Here is a 20,028-nt window from a genome sequence, read left to right on the forward strand (position 1 = left end):
CCAGCCTTGTTCCCGGACATCTCTCTCTTCCTGAGGCCGCCGACTGGCGCCCACAACCCTTCGCAGGAAGCCGACTCCCAGACCCTGGCAGGGGGCGTGGGCCGAGGGCGAAGCCCCGCCCGCAGGGGTCCCTGATCTTTGCCCTAGCCTGGGGCTCCGCGCCGTCCTAGGAGGCCCTGCGCGGGGCGGCGCTGCCTTTTGTGTGCTTCCCTCTCAGGTGCCAGAGACCCCGCGCCCCCAGTCCCCCCCCCACCATCCCCACGCGGCCCCCCGCCACCCCGCTGCCTCCCCAGCCCCCTGCTCTCTCCGCGTGCCAGCTCGGGGCTCGCTGGTTCGCTCCCCGCGGCGCCGGGAGGAGGGGCGAGGGCCGCAGCCCCCTCCCCCGCGCGCGCCGCCGCCGCCAGCCGAGCCGGGGGACCCGCCGCCGCCGGCCATGTGGGCCGGGCTGCTCCTGCGGGCCGCCTGCGTCGCGCTCCTGCTGCCCGGGGCCCCGGCCCGCGGCCACAGCGGGAGGAAGCCGCCCGGGCTCTTCTCCGCCGAGAGGTGAGCGCCCGCGCCCCTCCGCGCCCCTCCGCGCCCCTCCGCGCCCTGCCCGGGAGCGCCGGCGCCGGGGCGCGCGGCGGGGAGCCGGCGGCGCGGGGGGCGCGGAGGGGCGGCCGGCCGCCCCCAGCCCGGCTGTCTCGGGCGCTGTCCGCGCGCGGCGCAGCCCGGGGCGCCGGACAAAGAGGCGGGCGCGGTGCCCCTCGGGGGTGCGCCCTGCGCCCTGCGCGGCTCTGCCGGCCGGACGCGGCTCGGGGATCCCGGCGCGCGCGGGGCTCGGCGGAGCCCGGGGCGCGCCCTCGGGGCTCGGGGCTGGCGGCCGTTCGCCCTGGCGCGCGGGGGGCGCTGCCGGGGCCGTCCCGGCCCCTCCCGCCGCGGGCTCGCCCCGCGCCCCTGCTGCCCGCCCGCCGGACCTGGGCGCCGGCTCTCCCGGCTCGTTTCGGTTTCCGCCCGCGAGCGCCGGCGCGGGTGGGGGTCCGCCCGCGCGTCCCGAGCGCGGCGCCCCCGGCGAGGCTCCCGGCGAGGCCCGGCCGCGCCCGCGGCGAGCGCGTGATGCGCGCGGCGAGGAGCCGGGCGAGGCGGGCGGCCGGGCCGCGGCTCCGCCCGGGGGCGCAGGGAGGCGGCCCCGCCGGCCCCCCGTTCGCCTGGGTGTCGCGCGCTCCCCGCCGGTTCCTGCGCCGGCCCCGCCGGGGCCCTCCCGCCACCTGTCCCCCGGCCGCCGCCGGCCCGCGAGGCTTCCCAGCTGCTCCGGCGGGCGCGCGGCCCGGCCTGTCCGCGGGCGCCGCCCCCCGCCGTCCCCCCAGCTCCCCCGGCCGCTGCCTGCCTCTCCCGGCCTCCCCCTTCTGCACTGGCCTCAGGAGGGGGGAGCCTCCCTCAGGCCCCAGGGACAGTTTCTGCAGAAGCCTCCGCCCTGCCCGGTGCTCCCAGCTTCCCTTTCCTCAACACTCGTCCTGCCCACGCAGCTCGTTCCCCGAGGGCAGGTGAGGGTCTGGTCGCCCACCTGCCAGTGGTCGTCACCATGCGGCAGGACATTCCCATCTGCCTCGGAGCACGGGTAGATTTTCACCGCCCTGTTGGGTCCACTGGGATTCCCAGTGCAGACCAGACCCGGCTCCCTCAGCCCAGCGCAGCCCGTCACGGGAGCAGTGCCCTCGGGGAGGCCCGGGCAGCGTCCTGGGTAAAGACGTGAGCTGGGTGTGTCTGTGGAAGAGCCTTCCTCATGGAGGGAACTGCATGTGCAAAGGCCCTGAGGCAGCCATTCCTGTGACTCTTCATCCAGGGCTGTCTTTCCTCGTCAGCCTTGTGGTCCCTCTCCCCTGGCCACGCGTCACTGTGTTTTAGTGGCAGCTGTCTGTGGAAGACGCCTTTGCCTTTTGTCCTGGCTCCAGGAGACACTGTCTGCGTCATTTTTCTTTGGAAATTTCCCGTTGCCCTTCCAGGGGATTCTGACAACTGTTTGTTGACCGACTTATTGACTGACTGGGAGGTTCACTGACTTGTAGACTAACACCCGCCCTCCCCCCTAGAGATGGTGAAACGCGCTCTCTCCTCTCTTGTAGACGTCGGCTGGGACCGCATGTCTGCCTCTCTGGGTTCGGGAGTGGCTGCTGCCCTGGCTGGGCGCCCTCCTTGGGCAGTGGGCACTGCACCCTTCGTAAGTGCCCATCCCTGTGCCCCAGTAGCCTGCCTAGCGGGGCCCTCCCCTGGCTGTCCTGAGGGGCAGGTTGGGAGCCCAGACACACACCCTCGCCTGCATCTCTCCTCTCAGCCCTCTGCTCCTTTGGCTGCGGGAGTGGCATCTGTATTGCTCCCAACGTCTGCTCCTGCCAGGATGGAGAGCAAGGGGCCACCTGCCCAGGTAAGGGGGGTGGGAGCACCTTCGCTGCACTGAGATTATGTGGCAGACGCTGGACACCGGAGGTGCGTCCTAGCATCTCAACAGAACAGGCACTGACTGACTGAAATGCACTGCTGAGGGGAGCAGCGGGCGAGACAGGAGAGGTCTGCCGCGCCATGTGGGTAGCTCCCTGGCTGGCTGGGGCTCGAACTCGTGCTGCAGTGGCTGCGGACAGCTTCACAGGTTGCGTCTTAACCCCTTGCGCCACCAGGGAGGCCCACCTTCGCTCCCTTTCTCTACATGAGGAGACTGAGACGGAGTTAGTGGCTTCCCCTGGGTGACTGCTAATGAGTGACTGAGCTCGGTCCTGTTGGCTTCCACAGCCGCCTTCCCCAGGGAATTCAGGGCCCAGGAGGTGGGTGGCTGCCCTGGGCCACGGTGCCTGCTCACCGTGGGGTGCCTGATTCTGAAGCCCACAGGCCCTGCGGGGAGTATGGCTGCGACCTGGCCTGCAACCACGGCGGCTGTCAGGAGGTGGCCCGTGTGTGCCCTGTGGGCTTCTCCATGACCGAGACCGATGTTGGCATCAGGTGCACGGGTGAGAACGCTGGGAGCAGTGGGGGACGTGGGGGTGTTGTGTCTGCTCTCCAGCCTGCCAGGGTGGTCCCCGAGAGTCAAGCGGAGCCAGGCTGAGCTCTGAAGCGCGAGAGCGGGCAGGCAGGCACGCCTGACAGGGACGTGTGTCCCTTCTGCTAGGCCACAAATACTTGTTGAGCACCTTTTATGGGCCAGGAACGGAGCTAGGGGCTGGGGCTCCAGGCGGCCAGCAGGTCCCTGGTATTAGTTGCTTCAGAATATGGGGGCAGGGGAGGAGTAGGGCCAGCAAGAGAGTTTTTTCTCTTCGCAGACATTGATGAATGCCTGAGCTCCTCCTGCGAGGGCCACTGCGTGAACACGGAAGGCGGCTTTGTGTGCGAGTGTGGGCCTGGCATGCAGCTGTCCGCCGACCGCCACAGCTGCCAAGGTGAGCGGCTCTGGAAGGCGAGGAGGCTGCGTCCCCACGGTCACCTTGAGCAGGCCCAGCACGTGCCCTCCAAGAGTTGTGGCGTGGCGGCCGCCCCGAGTGCCACCGTGAGGGTGTTAGCCTCCCCACCCGCCGGGAGGAAGCTGAGGCTTGTCAGGAAGGGGAGGCGGCCGCTGGAGTCCCTGACCCTGACTCCAGGGCCCTTGTTTTAGACCACAGTTCGCTAGAAATGGCTGCGCCCAGGACCGAGGGTGGAGGGATGGGGATGGGAGAGAGCTAGAGGCACTGGGAAGAGGGGGCTGTGGGAAAGGGGACTGTGCGGGAATCAGTCATTCATTCACTCCCTCATTTGTTCCACCTGCCCCGGCTGGGGGGTGCGGCAGGGCGGGTTACAGACCCGTCCTGCTCTCCAGCGGGCCCTGCTGGTGGGGAGGTGAGAAGCGGGAGGTGGGCGTGTGGGGTAAGCCTGTGGGGTGAGCCTGTCGGGCACCCAGGGGCAGGTGCCGGCTTTTCATAGTTTCAAACGTGGACGCGGGGAGGCCTTGGCAGAGGAGGCTATCCAAGCCGAGTTTGGGGTGTGACTAGTCAGACAAGGTGGAAAAGCAGTTCAGGCAAACACGAGAGCTTGGGCACATGAGGAGCCCGTTTGGAAGGTGCAAGAATTTAAACTAAAGCAAAGGCAAGGGCAGGCGAGGATGTGGGAGAGGCCGCTGAGGGCTGCTGAGCTGTGGGCATCACGGGTGCCTGTGGGAGCCGTGGGGGGGGCTTTCAGCAGAGCGGTCTGATCGGAGGTGCCCCTTGGCCTGAACACCTGGAGGCTGTGCAGAGGAAGGCCCTGGAGGAGGCTGGGCTGGGGCCTGGCCGAGGCTTGGGAGAAGTGAGCTGGCCCTGGGAGGGGTTAAGAGTTGATGGACCTTGCGTGGACCATGAGAAAGAGGAGGGTTAAGCTGCTTCCCCATGGTCCTGAGGGGGCCGGGAGGTGGTGAAGAGAAAGAGGGCACACCCCCGCACACTTCCAAAACTCTTCGGGGCAGATGGGCTCCAGCCTGTGCTGTCCCCTTCCAGACACTGATGAATGCCTAGGGTCCCCCTGTCAGCAGAGGTGCAAAAACAGCATCGGCAGCTACAGGTGCTCCTGTCGAACTGGCTTCCACCTGCATGGCAACCGGCACTCCTGTGTAGGTAAGGTGGAGGACCCTGTTGTCTTCGAAGTTAGGCTGCCCTTCAGGGAGATGGACAGGGCGAGCCCTGGACAGGGAAAGGTCAGCAGTCTGCACCTCCGGGCCCCGAGTCTGCAAGGCCCGAGTCTCTGCTCCAGCCGGCCTCTCCCGGGATTGCGTGGCTCCCCAGGGGAGACCCGGTCTTGGACTTTTCCTGGCGACGTGCCTCTTTCATTCTGTTATGTTTCTCTTCCACCCTTCTCCCAGATACACCCCAAGGATTCCTCTCTGCTCACCCATTTTCTTGGCTGCCTTTGCTCCCCTGGGTAAATAAAGCACGTTATGTCTTGGTTCCTCTGGTTTAGAAGGAGACCCCCTGTTTTCTCAGTCCATTAGCAGAAGTTCCCACAAAGCGATTGGCATGTTTGACTTGAGCTTGGCTCCTGGGGTGAAGGTGGGGTCCCCTGGGCAGAGTCAGGTCTGTGTCCTGAACTGTCTGGTAGAACTGTGACTTGATCCTTTCATACCACCCTCCTGACGTTTGGGATGGTGGACGGCTGGAGGTTCCAGTGGGGCTCACCCCTATGACACCACTTAGTTATTGCTGTAAAGTGCTGGGGGATGAGTCACTGGTGCATCCATTAAATGCCTACTGGATGCATGAGCTTCCGAGGGGACTAGCACTAGGTTCCAGCTCCATCCCCAGACATCTGAGTCACATTCAGCCCCCTGAATGTGTTCCATGAGAACTTGGCAGGGAGACTCCCCGGCTTTTTGGGCTAAGGGACGGGAGGAAGAAGAGCTGAGAGCCGGGCCGAGGCCCTGTTGACAGCGCGGCTCCCCTGTAGATGTGAACGAATGTCGGAGGCCGCTAGAGAGGCGCATCTGTCACCATTCCTGCCATAACACGGTGGGCAGCTTCCTGTGCACCTGCCGACCTGGCTTCAGGCTCCGAGCCGACCGCGTGTCCTGTGAAGGTGAGCGCCAGGCCCAGCCCGGCTCCCCCGCCCGGCCCCACCCTGCCAGTACTGCCCCACAGCCTCAGACCCAACCTGGCTGGTGGCCCCTCCTGCCCTAGCCCTCTGCAACTCCCCCCCTCTAGGCCCCATCTCTAGGCACTAAGCCCCACCCCAAGTCCCTGGCCCTGCCCTCCAAGCATCAGCCCCCTCCCCTTGTGCCCTGTTCCCTCTAGAGAGAGAGAGAGAGAGAGAGAGAGAGAGAGAGAGAGAGAGAGAGAGAGAGAGAGAGAGAGAGGATTCACCAGAGACAGAGTGGGGAGCAGAACAGACAGACTGACGAAATACACTGCTGAGGGGAGCAGCGGGGAGACAGGAGAGGTCTGCCGCGCCATGTGGGTCACCTCCCTGGCCGGGGATCAAACTCATGCCGCAGTGGCTACAGATAGCTTCATAGCACCTAGACTTTAACTCCTGCCAAGCAGGGAGGCCTCCTTCTCCTTTACACATTCTTCTTCCCTGTACAGGTCACTATTTCCCTAACTCTTCTGTTTCCCCCCAAATGGTTGGTCAGAGGGGAAAAAACACAACCCCAAAGCCAATGATGGCGGGTGTGTGACCGCAGAGCCCCCTAAGCTGGCTTCCCAGGGATTCCTGGACTGTGTGGTGTCGGGGTGCTCGGCCACACTGGAGCCTTTGGACTTCCCTATACTGTCGCGTGCACACCGGGAGTGTCCTTTGTAGTTCGTGGCAAGCTTTCCACCAGGTGATCTCAGCGAGCTCGCCTGCCCCACGCCCCCGGCCCGGCCCGAGCCTGGCCTGTGACTCTGTTTCCTCTCTCCTACCCCCGCCCCGCCCGCCTCTTTTAGTTTTTCCCACTCAGTCTCTAGACTGTGGGGTCCATCTGCAAGAAAACGCCCCTTTCTCCTCCCAAGTGTGTGTGTGTGTGTGTGTGAGATTGTGTGGGAGTGTGTGTGTGTTTGGGCAAGACATCCTCTCCTGGGAAGCCGCACCTGGCTGGGGGAGCAGGGGACACGCTCCCCACTTGCTAGGGTGGAGGAGGAGGGAGGACATTCCCAGGACGTATCCCTGAGGGTCAAGAAAAGTGTGTGGCTCAGGAAACGCGGGTCTCCTTGGCGGCGACGGGGAGGGCAGGCGCATCTGACTCTCCACAGCAGCCGACCCTCAGCGTCCCCGGCCCGTAGCTTCCGCCCGCTCTTGGTCGTTCCTGCCGATCTCCTTGGGTGCCGGCGGCCGCCACCGCGGCACGGTGCTGGGGAGGCCTGGCCTGAGAGCCCCCGGCTTGTGCTGGCGGAGCTGCCTCCAGGTGCCCAGTCTCCACTCCTGCCCCTGCTGCCTCCCTCAGGAGACCCCTGTGTTTCCATTTCAGCTCTGCCAAAGGCCGTGCTGGCCCCCTCCGCCATCCTGCAGCCCCTGCAGCCCCCGCCCAAGATGCTGCTGCTGCTCCCGGAGGCTGGCCGGCCTGCCCTCTCCCCAGGACACAGCCCCCCTCCCGGGGCCCCAGGACCCCCGAGCGGAGTCAGGACCACACGCCTGCCGCCTCCCACCCCCGCCCCACCCACATCCTCCCCTTCTGCTCCGGGGCTGCTGCGGTCCACCCCCATGTCTAGTGCCCCCCTGGTGGGGACCCTCGGACCCCCCTCACAACTCCAGAAGGCGGTGGTGACCCCTTCCTGGCCCAGGGGTCCTGCAGCCACGCCGCCGGCACTGGCGCCCTCTGCGTGCTGGCACCTGGGAGCCATGTACGGGGCAGGCAGCCGCTGGACGGGGCCCGGGTGTTCCCAGTGCCGGTGCGAGGTGGGTGTGAGGGCGCGAGCGCGTCAGGGTCTGTGGGCGCCTGCCTGGGCCTGGGCCTGGGCCTTCGGGGGCTGGAACTCCTGCTTCTGCTTCCAGAATGGGGAGGTGACGTGTGAGAAGGTGACGTGTGAAGCTGCTTGTTCCCACCCGATTCCCTCCGGAGATGGGGGCTGTTGCCCATCGTGCACAGGTGGGGGCTGGCGGCGGGAGGCTGGGAGTTCCCCACCTGGTCCTGCCTCTTTCCTGCCCCCCCAACTCTGAGTTGAAAGTCTGTTCTCTGGGCTTCTGATTTAGCAGGCGTGGGACGGGGCCCAAAATTTGCATTTATAACAACTTGCCAGGTGATGATTGAGCCTGGGGACCACATTTGAGAACCCCTGGTCAGTGTCGTGAGAGCCCTCCAGGGGCACTTACCTTCTGGGGATCCTTTTTGACCTTCCTTTCTCCCTCCCTCCCTCCCTTTTCTGCAGATCCATTCTGCACCCCCTTCCTCTCCCCCAGCTCCCATCTCCAGCCACAGGTCGTCTGTCAGTTCCTCTCTGCTTTCCAGTTCCTTCCCTCATCTGCTCGCAGCCTTTCATTTGCTTTCCGCCCCTGTTAGGATAGAGACCCCAGAGGACTTCACAGGCTCTTTAGCAGGTCTCTGAAAATTCACCCTGCACGTGAATCCTGGGGTCTTGTTCAAACGCAGATCGCCCCTGAGTGGGCCTGGTGGGGCACCTGAGCGCCCACATCTCTGTACGGCTCCTGGCCGGCTGAGGTGCCGTGGGCAGCGGTGCAAGAGTCTAAGCGCTGGGCTGAAGGGCAGAGACTGACGACCCTAATGATAATTGTGAACTTTACTGTGCCCCTGAGCTCTGGGCACTTTATATCTGAGGCATGGGTTCCTTCGAGGGCCTGTGGGCACAGGTGGCGTGTCCCTTCTGCGGTAAAGACGGTGAGGCCCAGGGACATTAGGGGACATGTCAAGGTCACTCAGGCAGCTGGACAGGCAGGCTAGGTTTTGATCCCAGGGCTGCCAGGCCGCCTGTCCTCATGGGACTAAACGCCACGCTGCCAATCCTGCTCTGGGTTTATCCGACACGAGTGCAGCCTTCAGGGCATCCCGTGCGGTGTGTCTGGTAGCTCCTCCGGGTCCTAGGACCATTTTGGTCTCCTGAGTCTGTTGCTCCAGGGGCATCCGGACCTGTGAGAGAAGGTTCCAGGTACCTCCTGTCTGGAGAAGTAATGTGACCTCAAGCTTCCTCTTCTCTGAAGAGGTGCAATGCCCACTTCTATTTGTCTTTCAAAGGCTGTTTTCATGGCGGTGTCACCCACGCCGAAGGGGACGTGTTCTCGCCGCCCGACGAGAACTGCACCGTCTGTGTGTGTCTGGTGAGCTTCCCGGGAGCCGGAGCCTCCCGGGCATTTTCTTGACCTTTGGGGGGTTTTAGCTAAGGGAACGGGCAAGACCGGGTGTTACAGCTGAGCTGGTTGAATGGAAGGAGAGTTCTCTGGTTGTGGATCTCGGGGGACGTGTGCAGTCGGGAAGGCGTCTGCTGAGCAGCTGGGCCCACCTGTCTAGGAAGTGGGGGGTGGGAGCCCTCGGAAACTTCTCACCGGGGAGTTTGTATTTCTCTTCAGGAAAAATGTTTACCAACATAATAAAAATATCCACATTTGGGCTGGAGACGGCTCAGCCTGTTAGGTGTGTTTTCCTGCAGGCAAAGTCACTTTTCCAAGAATACTTTTAAGCACCTACTATGTGCTGGAAATTGCCAGGTGCTGCTGCCCAGATTTGATGACGGCCACCTATTGGGTACCAGGCATGGGACTCGGGGCTTCACCTGTTTTCTCACTCGAGGCTGCTGGTAGCTCCCTCTATACACCCCATTCTGGAAAGGCTGAGGCTGGGCAGAAGCAGAGCTGGGATTGGAGCCAAGGTCTGCCTCTGTGCAAAGCCCGGCTCTGCCCACCAACCTCCTTGCCACCCTCTGCCCATCACTAGAAGTGGGCCCTGGTCTGGGATGGTGAAAGCGGTGGTGTAAATGGGGGGTGCTGGGCAGCCCACCGCCCTTTTGTAAGTCTTCCTGCGTGCTGCAGCCAGTATTTTCGGGGCGATCTCAGGCTCTGTGATCCTCAGCAGTCCTGAGGGCGCCGCCGTGTCCAGCCCATGTCACAGAGTGGGACCCTGAGCTCAGAGAGGCCATGCCATTGGCCCGAAGTCTGCCGATCGGTATCTGGAGCAGACACTGGGCCTCAGGTGGGCCTGCTCCAAAGTCCGGGCTTTGTGGTTTTCAAATTTTATCTTGAAATGTAATTCTTCCAGTAACCGATTCTGTGACCTGGCTCCAAAGTCAGATGCACAGGAGCTGTCTCGGTGGCGTTACCTCTGCTCTGGTCTCTGGCATTCTTCCAGGGGTGCCCAGGGGCACGAGCTATAGAAGAGGGTGCCAGGGAAGGCCAGGCACCTTCTTTTTCTGCTCTCTGGTCAGCCCCTCGTCTTGGAAACAGGGCTGTTTAAGCCACACCATGATAAACTCAGGACCCGGGTCCCTGCAGGGCGTCCTTGTTGTGGCCAAGGTCAAAGGGCCCGGACTCCACTGAGGAGGCTTTCGCGGGGGGCAGGTGTCTTCGGCATGGGGTGCAATAGGATGAGCTGGTTCTGACACCCCATCCCGCACCTCCCTGCTGTCCCCACTCCTCAGGCTGGAAATGTGTCCTGCATCTCCCCCGAGTGTCCTCCCGGCCCCTGTCACACCTCCCCGCCCTCGCATTGCTGCACTTGTGTCCCCGGTAAGTGACTGGCGGGGGTGGAATGGACTCTTTTTGTCTGTTGGGGGTTGGGGTGTCACTTGAGGACATGTCGGGAGCAGGCTGAGTGGAGGAAAGAGAAGGGAGAGTGATTTCCATTTGAGAAACTCCTATCAAGGGAAGTATTTCCAAGCGCCTGTCTGAGTTGAGCACCTACTGTGTGCACGTGGTTTGGCTGCAGGACTGGGCCCAGCCTGGGCCGCCCCCTGCTCGGGAGGTGCTCCCATCACGGGCGTGAAGGGCTTTGAGGTCCACTGGCGTTGCTGTCTCTGGATGAGGTGGGGTCTCCCCTTCCCATGAGCGAGAGTTAGGCCTTTGTAAAAACAGGGTTCTTCTGGCTGGAGCGACCTCAGCCCTGTGAGGAATATGCCCTCTGGCTGTGTCCTTGCCCTCGGGGCCACTTGGCGGCCCGCAGTCGTGCTGAAAACGAATGGCCCAGCTGTCAGGAGCCTGCTCGGAAGACATTCTACGGCTGGGGCAACTGAGGCGCAGAGAGGCCGAGCCTCTGCCCAGACACTCACGGCCAGTTAGCGCGGGCGGAACTGCAGGCTCGGCTTCCTCTGATGTCACAGCTGGTGTTCTTATGTATTTTTTCATTCTGGACTTTTTAATGGTATATTATTTTCAATTAAAAATTTTCGGAAGGCGGAAGGTCATCCCCCCGAGGTGCGTGCTTTGATCCACCCCACGGTGCAGATGGGGAGCTGGACTCTCCCGGCCAGAGTCCCTCCCTGGTGTGCCGGGAAGTGGGCTCACCCCAGGGAAGCCTGACTGAAGCCAGGCGGGCCGGGGCTGGTTTTCAGGCTCCTCCCGCCTGCAGGGCCGGCCTCGTTCGCAGCCCTCATCTCTTTCATTTCTTCTTTTCTCCTCAGCTTAGGCTACTTAGGGCTTCCCCTGCCTTTCTGGTGAAGGACCTTATTTCCTATGTGATTTCCTCCCTGCCGGTTTTTAAGCGGCAGTGTTTCCTGTCCCGGGTTCGAGGCGGGGACAATATTTGGGTTCTCTGGGTTGGGGGTGCTGCAGGACCGTGGAAGGGTGTTAGCTTTCCCAGGGCCCCTCACCCACCTGTCCTCCTTCTTCTTCCACCCCCCTCACTCCCCAAAGGCCTGAGTGCGTTTCCCTTTCCCCCACAGTGAGGTGCTACTTCCACGGCCGGTGGTACCCCCACGGGGCTGTGCTGAGTGGGGGTGCAGATGAGTGCACCACCTGTGTCTGCCAGGTAGGGGCTGAATGATGGGGCTTGGGCGTGGGGGCGGCCCAGACCAGGATCCCTTGGCCGGGAGGAATATCTATGGCCGCAGCAGAAGGGAAACTGAGGCAGTAGAGAGAGAGCGAGCACCCACATTCCCCCTGGCCTTCCAGCCGCCTCCCAGACGCTCCCCCTTCAGCCTTCCCCTCCCTGGGGGATTCTAGAGCGCCTGCTGTATGCCTGGAACAGGCTGGGGTGGGGAGCAGCCAGCACAGGCTCATCAGGGTCTCGTGGCCTAGGCGGGCGGCGGACGGGGGGTGGGGGGCTCTTTGCTTGACTGTTGGCTTCGGGGACGCCCTCTTGGAGGGAGGGGTGCTGGGGCTGATGGGGACTGTCTGGGGGGAGCTGGGCTCCTCCACCCCAGCCTGTTGTACAGACTCCCTTGCTGCCTAGGGGTTCCGGGGTGAGGAAGCCATCCAGGGCACCATCAGACCAGGGCAGAACTTAGGGGAAAGGGTCTGTGTGGGGGTGACAGCTCTGTCAACCAGGCCAGAGGCTGCTGAGGGGCTCTAAGTGGTGGAGTCACGGAAGCGCATGGGTGGCCAAGAGAGTTCTGTGGCTGCAGAATGAGAGTGGATTGGAGTGGGAGCAGGAAGCGGCTGCAGAAGTGGGGGGGACCGTGCTGGTGGCTGTCGGGGGATGGCAGCCCATCAGCCGCCCTTTCCAGGGGCCCTCTCCCAGCTCCCCCTTCCTCCTCTCGCGCTCCCTCGGGCCTTTTTGTCACCATTTGGGGGTTAGGTGGGCAGCAGCCTGCATCTCCTCCTTGGCTGTCCAGCGGCCTGGCCCGGAGCTGCCCTCACTGGCCTCTCCCCTTGCTCTCTTCCAGAACGGGGAGGTGGAGTGCTCCTTCACGCCGTGCCCGGAGCTGAGCTGCCCCCGCGAGGAGTGGTGGCTGGGCCCTGGACAGTGCTGCTTCACCTGCCGGGAGCCCACGCCCACGACAGGTGAGGCCGCCGGCCCGCGCCCGGTCTGCGCCTGCCGAGACCGCTAGTGTGCGCGTGAGTGTGAGTGTGTATGAGTTTCTGGGTTAAGTTTGTGTGTGAGTGGTAGCTGAGTGTGACTGTGTATCTGTTTTCTTGTGCATGTTTGTGTGCTTGTGTGAGTGTGTCTGTCTGTACCCGCATGAGTATGTCGGTCTGTGTGTGCTCTCTGTGCGTGTGAAGTGTGTGTGTCTGGGTGTGTAAGCTCACCTTTGTGTGACTGTGTCTGTGTGTATGAGCTGCACGCTTGGAGGAAAAATTCACTGAGTGAGGGAGCCAGGTAGGCAGGTGAGGGCAGACTCGGGGTGCAGCGGGCAAGGTTGAGGTGCACCCCGGGCGCCATCGACACAGCATGGGTGAGCTGAGGCGTGTGATCTTGGAGGGGCGGTGCTGGAGCTCTGGTGGCCGGTCAGGGCCGCCCCCAGTGCTTCTGCTCACCGTGTTTTCTCCCTCATCGCCCCCGGCCAGGCTGCTCGCTCGATGACAACGGGGTTGAGTTTCCGATTGGACAGATCTGGTCTCCTGGTGATCCCTGTGAGTTATGCATCTGCCAGGTGAATGACAACCTGCGCGCCTTCAGCTGCTTTCCCCGCCGCCCTCCCCTAGCCCACCGCACCCCTACCCCCCATCCATTTTGGGGGACATTCTGCCTTGGACATGGTGAGGGACACACTGGCTTGTGCAGGGAGCTGCTGGCAGAGGAGATGGAACTAGGAGTCTGGATGCCTGAGGGAGGAGAGCACCCCTGGGCTTGGTCACTCAGGCCTTTGCTGTGAAATTGCTATGATTCTTTCATTAATGCAAATCACACGACCTCTCATCAAGAGGCAAGGGCAGGTGGACAGAAATGCAGACACAACTGCCCACCAGGAAACAGTCATTGTAGCTCTTTATTGGTTTCCCTTTCTACTTTATTTATTTTTTAAAGATTTATTTGTTTATACAAGAACTGGGGTACAGGCCAGATGTGCAGGAGGGTGAGAGGATTCCCCAGAGACAGAGCGGGGAACAGAACAGGCAGACTGACTGAAATACACTGCTGAGGGGAGCAGCGGGTGAGACAGGAGAGGTCTGCTGCGCCATGTGGGACCCTTGCTGGCCGGCTGGGATCCAACTGGCGCTGCAGAGGCTGCGGGCAGCTTCACAGCGCTGTGCTCAACCGCCTGTGCCACCAGGAAGGCCCTCCCTTTCTACTTTAAAAGGGTTTTTAGTGCCTATGAGTTTAGAGCTTTATTTCTCATGAGGGAACCATGAGGAATGTCAAGTCTGCCCACACCTCTGCTTAGAATCTGCACTTGAATCCCCCGGCGACGAGTGTGTCACTGGTGTGTGAGAAGCCCTAGTACCCTTGACGCACCATTTATGAAAAAGCCTTGGATCCTCACACAATTTGGAAATGTCTCATTGGAGTCATCGCTGGAGGAAAGTACCTCTGCTGGTTTTTTTCTCCTTTTTGACTCCTAGAGAAGAAAATAACACAAAAGCTCCACAAGCAGATACTTAGGAAAAAAAAGAAACCTTCTATGGCACTTCTGTTTTCTGACATAGACATTTCCGGTACAATAATTTTCTAATAAAATAGGATTTTATTGTACTCCATAGATTTGGGGTGAGCCAGGGTTCCAGGGAAGTGCTAAGAGAAGAATTTGGAGGGGATGATGGCGCAATCAATCTCAGCTGCAGCTGCTGAGACGGAGCCAGGGAGACTAAACCCCAACTCTCACCTCCCCCTCCTTGGATAGGGGAAGCCTTCCTGGAAGGCTAACACCCCCTTTTCCAAGTAACTGGTGCACTTTTGGGGAGCCCCCCCACTGTATCATGGTGCCCTTAGGACATGGCTTGGCCAGTTTGTAGCTTCCCTTTCTTTTGGGGGTTGCTGGGTAGGTGGAGTGGGGCGGGGGGTGGGGTATTAGTGAAGCTCCTCCTTCCTGCAGGCAGACGGCTCAGTGAACTGCAAGAGGACAGACTGTGTGGACTCCTGCCCTCACCCGATTCGGATCCCTGGACAGTGCTGCCCAGACTGTTCAGCAGGTAAATTCCCTGCCCCCCACTGGGGGACTGCACTGCAGTCCACATGCTATGGTAGGATCCTCAGGGAGGCCCCGAGTCCAGGCTCACCTTGTACTAAGCACCACACATGGGCTTCGTGCCAGGCCATCCTCGCTGTGACTGGTGGGGTAACCCCATTGTACGGATGAGGAAACTGAGGCTCAGAGAGGTCAAGCTGCTTGCCCAAGGCAGGCCTGTCTGAGTGCTGGAAACAGATGTGAAGCTCTGCAGAGTGGACAGCCCAGTTGCAGGGGCCACGAAGGCAAAGCTTGTGACACAGTGGACAGTGAGGCTGTCAAGATGGGACTTGATTTTTTTTAAAGATTTATTTGTTTATGCATACAAGAAGTGGGGTACAGGCGAGAGGTTTGTGGGGGTGAGAGGATTCTCCAGAGACATAGCGGGGAACAGAACAGGCAGACTGACTGAAATACACTGCTGAGGGGAGCAGTGGGTGAGTCAGAAGAGGTCTGCTGTGCCATGTGGGTAGCTCCCTGGCCAGGGATCGAACTCTGTGCTGCAGTGGCTACGGATAGCTTCATAGGCTGCGTCTTAACCCCTTGTGCCACCAGGGAGGCCCTGGAACTTGATTTTTTAATCATCGTTTTTTTCTTTTTCAGAATTACAAAAGTAGCATTTTATCTTAGAACGGCAGAAAGCAAAGATAAAAAGAGTAAAAAAAGGCCCATTATGGTTTGGTATTTCTATATAGTCTCTTTTCCTGATATGACATTGATATCGAACATGTCTGTAACATATAGCTAGATCTAACATGCAGTAGATACTTATATATTTTCTTATAAAAGATATTTCCTACCATCCACTACCCTCTTCTATACTTATCTGTATGTGATCAACATCATCTAGTGGTGGCACTGAGATTGGCCTCCTGAGGGGGCCTTGGGAAGCAGAGGTGGGAGGGAATGTTCTGGAAGGCGGGATTTGCCTGGGTGGGGAGAGCAGAGAGGGTGGCGTGATGCCTGGTGCCGGGTGGTGTCTCCTGGCCCCTCCTGCCTGGTGAGGGGGCAGGAAAGGACGCCCTTCCCTGGGGGAGAACCTGAAGTGTAATGACTGGTCCCATTGCTGAAGCCAGTTTGAAAGAAGCCAGCACTAGGCAGGCCCCGGGGCAGTGGTGGGCCTGACCTTTGCTGTCCAGATAAGCCTCAGACCTTTGCCCTGGCCGCTCCCCTCCCCCGGCCGGTGCTCAGTGCGTGCTCTCTCGGCAGGCTGCACCTACACAGGCAGAATCTTCTACAACAATGAGACCTTCCCGTCTGTGCTGGACCCATGCCTGAGCTGCATCTGCCTGGTACGGGCCTCCCAGACCTGACCGCTGGCTGCCAGAGCTCCCCAGGGACCAGCATCAGCTCCCGGCCTGGGGCCAAAACCCAGAGACCTCATGAGAGGGGCTGCCCTGGCTCCGGTGGGAGCAACGCCCTTGAACCTTCACCCGCAGGCAGAGAAACAGCTTAACCCTGCACAGCCCAAGTCCTCTGCTTCTGGGTGACCAGACAGGGCCTCGGGGGCTCCTTATGGTATAAAGTGGGGCCCGGGGAGTCTCATGCAGGTGGAGGTGAGGGACGCAAGCCCGGGGCTCATTGACGTAGTCACGTGGCTGGCTCCTGCCTCATGCCCGTTCCTGCTGTCAGCCCTGTGTGTGTAACACTCAGTTCAACTGCAGGAGAAGCCTCTGGGTGGGCGCTGCCAGGTGGTAAGAGACAGAGGCACCTGCTCAAGACCCCACAGCTAGTCAGCTGGAGCACGGGGGCTCGTCGGCCCCTTTGCCTCCTGGGAGCAGCATGTAGATAGTCACTGGGGATCTGGAAAACGGGGGACATCCTTATTGCTCAACGTGCTGAAAACGCTTCATGTGGGATGGAGCTTCTCGGCTGGGGTGGGGAGATGCGTGCAGACGCAGCTGGAAAAGGCCAGCCTCTGCAGAGATCTGGGATGCTCAGGGTAAACATCTCTGGCTGAGTGGCCACCGGCTTCCAGGAGCTTCGGCTTCCCCTGGTTTTGGGTGCTCTCTATCCTGGGTGGTTTGCAGGTCTGTTCAGCAGGTGGTTCCTGTTGACAGATGGACTCGGTGGACGAGGCAGGCCCTGGGCCCTGAGGGGCTGAACTTCTGGGTGAACGAACCCTTCCCTGCCCCTCACGGGTGGCTTGATGGGTGCTCCACGGCTGTGACCCGCCCTCCCCGGTGCCCCCGGAACGAAGGGCACTGAGTGTCTTCTGTGTCTCGCAGCTGGGCACAGTCGCCTGCTCACCCGTGGACTGCCCCATCACCTGCACCTACCCTTTCCACCCCGACGGGGAGTGCTGCCCCGTGTGCCGAGGTGAGTGGGACCAGCTGCCCCACGTCCGAGGCTCCCCGGTGGGCCTCGGCTCTCACGGCCGTCTCCTCTGCCCCTGCAGACTGCAACTATGAGGGCAGGAAGGTGGTGAATGGCCAGGTGTTCACCTTGGACGACGAGCCCTGCACCCAGTGTACCTGCCAGGTGAGCAGGGCCGGGGTCTGGGTCATCTCCGGGCCAGGTGAGCGGGGCCGGGGTCTGGGTCACCTCTGTGCCAGGTGAGCGGGGCTGGGGTCTGGGTCACCTCTGTGCCAGGTGAGCGGGGCTGGGGTCTGAGTCACCTGCCAAGTACCTTGGGTTTGGATCCTTTCAGGCACCCACTGTGTTTGCTCTCCCTGTTGCTCAGAGGAGCCTCAGGCGCTGCATCCTCGGACCTGGGATCTTCCTGTGGGTCCTGCTGCGGGTGCCTGAGGCTGTGGGGGTGCCGCCTCGAGGAGCGAGGTGGAGAAAGGTTACTCAAAGTCCCTGTGGAGCAGAGACAGCCCCGCTCCAAGGGCAGTCTCATGTTTATTTAGAGGCGGGGTCAGAGAAGAAGGCAACACGTGGGGAATGCACATTTGGGGGGATGTGTCACCGTCTGGTGCCAGCTGGGGTGGAGTGACCGGGGGCTATGCTTGGGGGCTCCATAGTTCCTGCTAATCAGAGCCTACTGTCTCCATTCCCTGCTCTTTCCTAACTTGCTGCTAATCTTCACAAGGAGGGTGTCCTGGCTGATCTTGCTCCTCTGGCCATATCTGTTTGCTGTTCTCAGCAGACACTGGTTTCCCAGGAGGTTCCTCATACCAGGACTTTGCCCTGGTGAGAGGCCCCTGCCTGACTGTACGTTTAGCTCAACCAGCAGGAACTCGGGGCACGAGACAACAGCCCTGACAACAGGAGGGCCGGGGACCCCACACCGGGGTGCTGTTCTGGTGGGCGAGGTGCCTGTGCCCCCTCAGCGGGTGTCCTTCTGCTTCCCCAGCTGGGAGAGGTGAGCTGTGAGAGGGTCCCCTGCCACCGGGCCTGCACAGACCCCTCCGCGCCCCCAGGGGGCTGCTGCTCCTCCTGCCCAGGTAAGGGGACCCTGGGTCCTGGGGTGGCACCGCCGTCTCCTCCCATTTGGCTTGTCTGCCCAGAAACATAGGACTTGTAAAGGGCCGGGTGGGAGGCCCCAGACTCAGAGAGGGGATGTGGTGTCCCCCGCCGCCTCACCCCGCGGGAGAGCCACCGTGCGTCTTGTTTCCCTCCTCTCTCTAGATTCGCTGCTTCTTCCGGAAGGAAGCCAGGGGCTGTCCCCTCGCGGAGACTCGGAGTTCAGCCAAGTGGCTCGGAGCCCCCGGGGAGACACGGAGGCCCCCGTCAACTGTAGCTCCTGCCTGGGCCCCTCGGCAGGGTCGCCGCAGAGGCCAGCGCTCCAGCTCCTCCAGCTCCTGTTAGGAGGGAACCTGTCCCAGGCGCAGACTTTAACCACGAGCCGCTCAGGAGCCCAGGCCTCACCCTCGGCCCCCTTCGGGCCAGGGGGCTCGCTCCCAGGGGAACACGGCGCCTCCCGGCCCCCTCGGCCCTCCCCAGGGCCTTCCCTCCTTCCAGGAGCCTCCCCTCTACCTCCAGCCTCTCCCGGGGCTCCTGGAACACGTCCTCTTACTCCAGAACCCTCCTCCTCCGCCTTCGGGGCCCAGACGGCATCCAGACGGCCTTTTCTGCCGGTCACCACCCCGACGGAAGCTCCCACCCTTTCCTCGACAGCCCCCAGCCCCTCTGAGAACCCCAGCACCCTCCTCAGGCCTCCTAGACTCTCTCCCACCATCTCCAGACTCTCTGCAGCCCTCGCAGCCACGGCCAGCGCACAGGAACCCGCCACGGAGGCCTCGAGGGAGGAGGAGGCCGCCCAGTAAGCAGGACTGTGCCCTGGGGACTCTGGACACAGAAGACTCTGGGAGCTTGCAGGGAGGCTTGGGACGGAGGAGGCTGAGGATGCCGAGGCCCAGCCTCTCCCATGGGGCTCTTGGCTGTGATGGCGGATCCCTGGGGCGCGACAGCCTTGTTCCTGGGAAGCGTTTGGAATGCGCTGTGAGCACTGAGGTGTCCTCCCTGGTCATCATCTCCTGGGCGGCCCACTTTTCTCTGGAAGAGGGTTGTGGGCGCTGAGCTTCCTCACTGGAGGAAGAGAATCAGGGGGCCCTGGCCTCGGCTGGCATGGTGCCACCTCTGTGTCCTTACCTGGGGTTTCCTGATTAAAGGTTGGCTCAGTTTCCCCAGGGCACCCTGCTCAATCACTTCTCGCCTTGGGAAAGAGGACAGGTCACTCCAGCCCACACCAGTGAACTACTAAGTCTTCAGCTCAGGTGTGAACCCCTCTGTTCAGTGAAGTCTGGACTCCAGCAAGCAGTGGGTGTTAGATGTTGGGTGAATGCACCCTGCGTTTCCCCTTACCCAGGATCTCACATTTAGCAGTTTGAGAAACAGAAGAGGGTGGGGTCAGTGTGCCAGTAGCTTGTGCTGGAGTCGCTGGGCTGAGCAGCCCCCAAGAGTCAGATCATCAGACTCGGTTCCAGAGACCTGACGCTGGCGCTGGCTACTGGGGGGTGAGGGGCTTGAAGACAAACCACCGTAGGTTCCTAACGAGGGGAAGTGGTCAGAGATCGAGAAATACCTCTCCTTAGCTTGTTTTGAAAGTGTCATATCACCATATCCCTAGGATTAAAGTTCATCAAATTGTATTTGGTGAGAAGTTGCCCCCATCCCACATATACCCAGTCCCCCACTTTTCTCCTTCCTGTGGCCTCTGGTTCTGGGGGATCCTTTCTGATACGCATGTATCAGAAGCAAGCAAGTTGCTAGAAATGCAGCTCTAATTACTTTCCTTTCTAATCCGAACTCCTAGGATAGACGCTGTCGTCACCTGTCTCTGTTTTCTGGGACAGTCTCCTGTCCCAGCACTGAGCACGCACGCTCAGTGTCCTCTCTGCAGCTGGGTCTCGGCCCCCCACATCCCCGCACCATTAGCTGTCGAGTCATCCCTCGCGGCTGGACATTTGGGTCGTTTCCAGGCTTTCTCTCACAAAAGATGCTACAAAGAACGGCCCCGTACTTACGTCATTTTGCACGTGTGCAAGTATGTCTGCAGGATAAATTCCCAGAAGTGAAATGACGGGGCCACTGGACCTATGTGCAGTTCTAGTTTTGATGGAGACTGATATTACCAACATGTGGGAAGGTGCCTTCAGGGAGGGTTTGGGTTCCCCTGATGATTAGATGGAGACCTTGAGATGAACACTCCTGGGTAAGT

At 61.3% G+C, this 20,028-nt stretch overlaps 1 protein-coding gene across 1 annotated transcript; it reads left to right on the plus strand.

Moving 5' to 3' along the window:
• Nucleotides 1-433: 433 nt before the first annotated feature.
• On the plus strand, nt 434-19,339 carry VWCE (von Willebrand factor C and EGF domains). Its single transcript, XM_037517695.1, has 20 exons — nt 434-543; nt 2,100-2,194; nt 2,309-2,398; nt 2,850-2,975; nt 3,285-3,401; nt 4,467-4,583; nt 5,410-5,538; nt 6,908-7,335; nt 7,432-7,525; nt 8,627-8,709; nt 10,023-10,110; nt 11,262-11,347; nt 12,204-12,321; nt 12,826-12,911; nt 14,292-14,388; nt 15,633-15,715; nt 16,652-16,742; nt 16,822-16,904; nt 17,722-17,812; nt 17,997-19,339. Exons 1-20 carry the CDS (start codon nt 434-436, stop codon nt 18,632-18,634), a joined length of 2,850 nt encoding a protein of 949 aa, XP_037373592.1. The 3' UTR covers nt 18,635-19,339.
• Nucleotides 19,340-20,028: the final 689 nt, after the last annotated feature.

Source organism: Talpa occidentalis, unplaced genomic scaffold, assembly GCF_014898055.3.
Source record: "Talpa occidentalis isolate TD23 unplaced genomic scaffold, MPIMG_talOcc4v2.1 talOcc4.17, whole genome shotgun sequence".
Lineage (NCBI taxonomy): Eukaryota > Metazoa > Chordata > Mammalia > Eulipotyphla > Talpidae > Talpa > Talpa occidentalis.

Bases quoted from the DNA above. Each gene is read 5' to 3' on its own strand.
- VWCE (XM_037517695.1), top strand. From the start codon at position 434: ATGTGGGCCGGGCTGCTCCTGCGGGCCGCCTGCGTCGCGCTCCTGCTG. The intron at 16,743-16,821 runs GTGAGTGGGACC...CTGCCCCTGCAG, and splicing joins GTGCTGCCCCGTGTGCCGAG to ACTGCAACTATGAGGGCAGG. The intron at 16,905-17,721 runs GTGAGCAGGGCC...CTGCTTCCCCAG, and splicing joins GCACCCAGTGTACCTGCCAG to CTGGGAGAGGTGAGCTGTGA.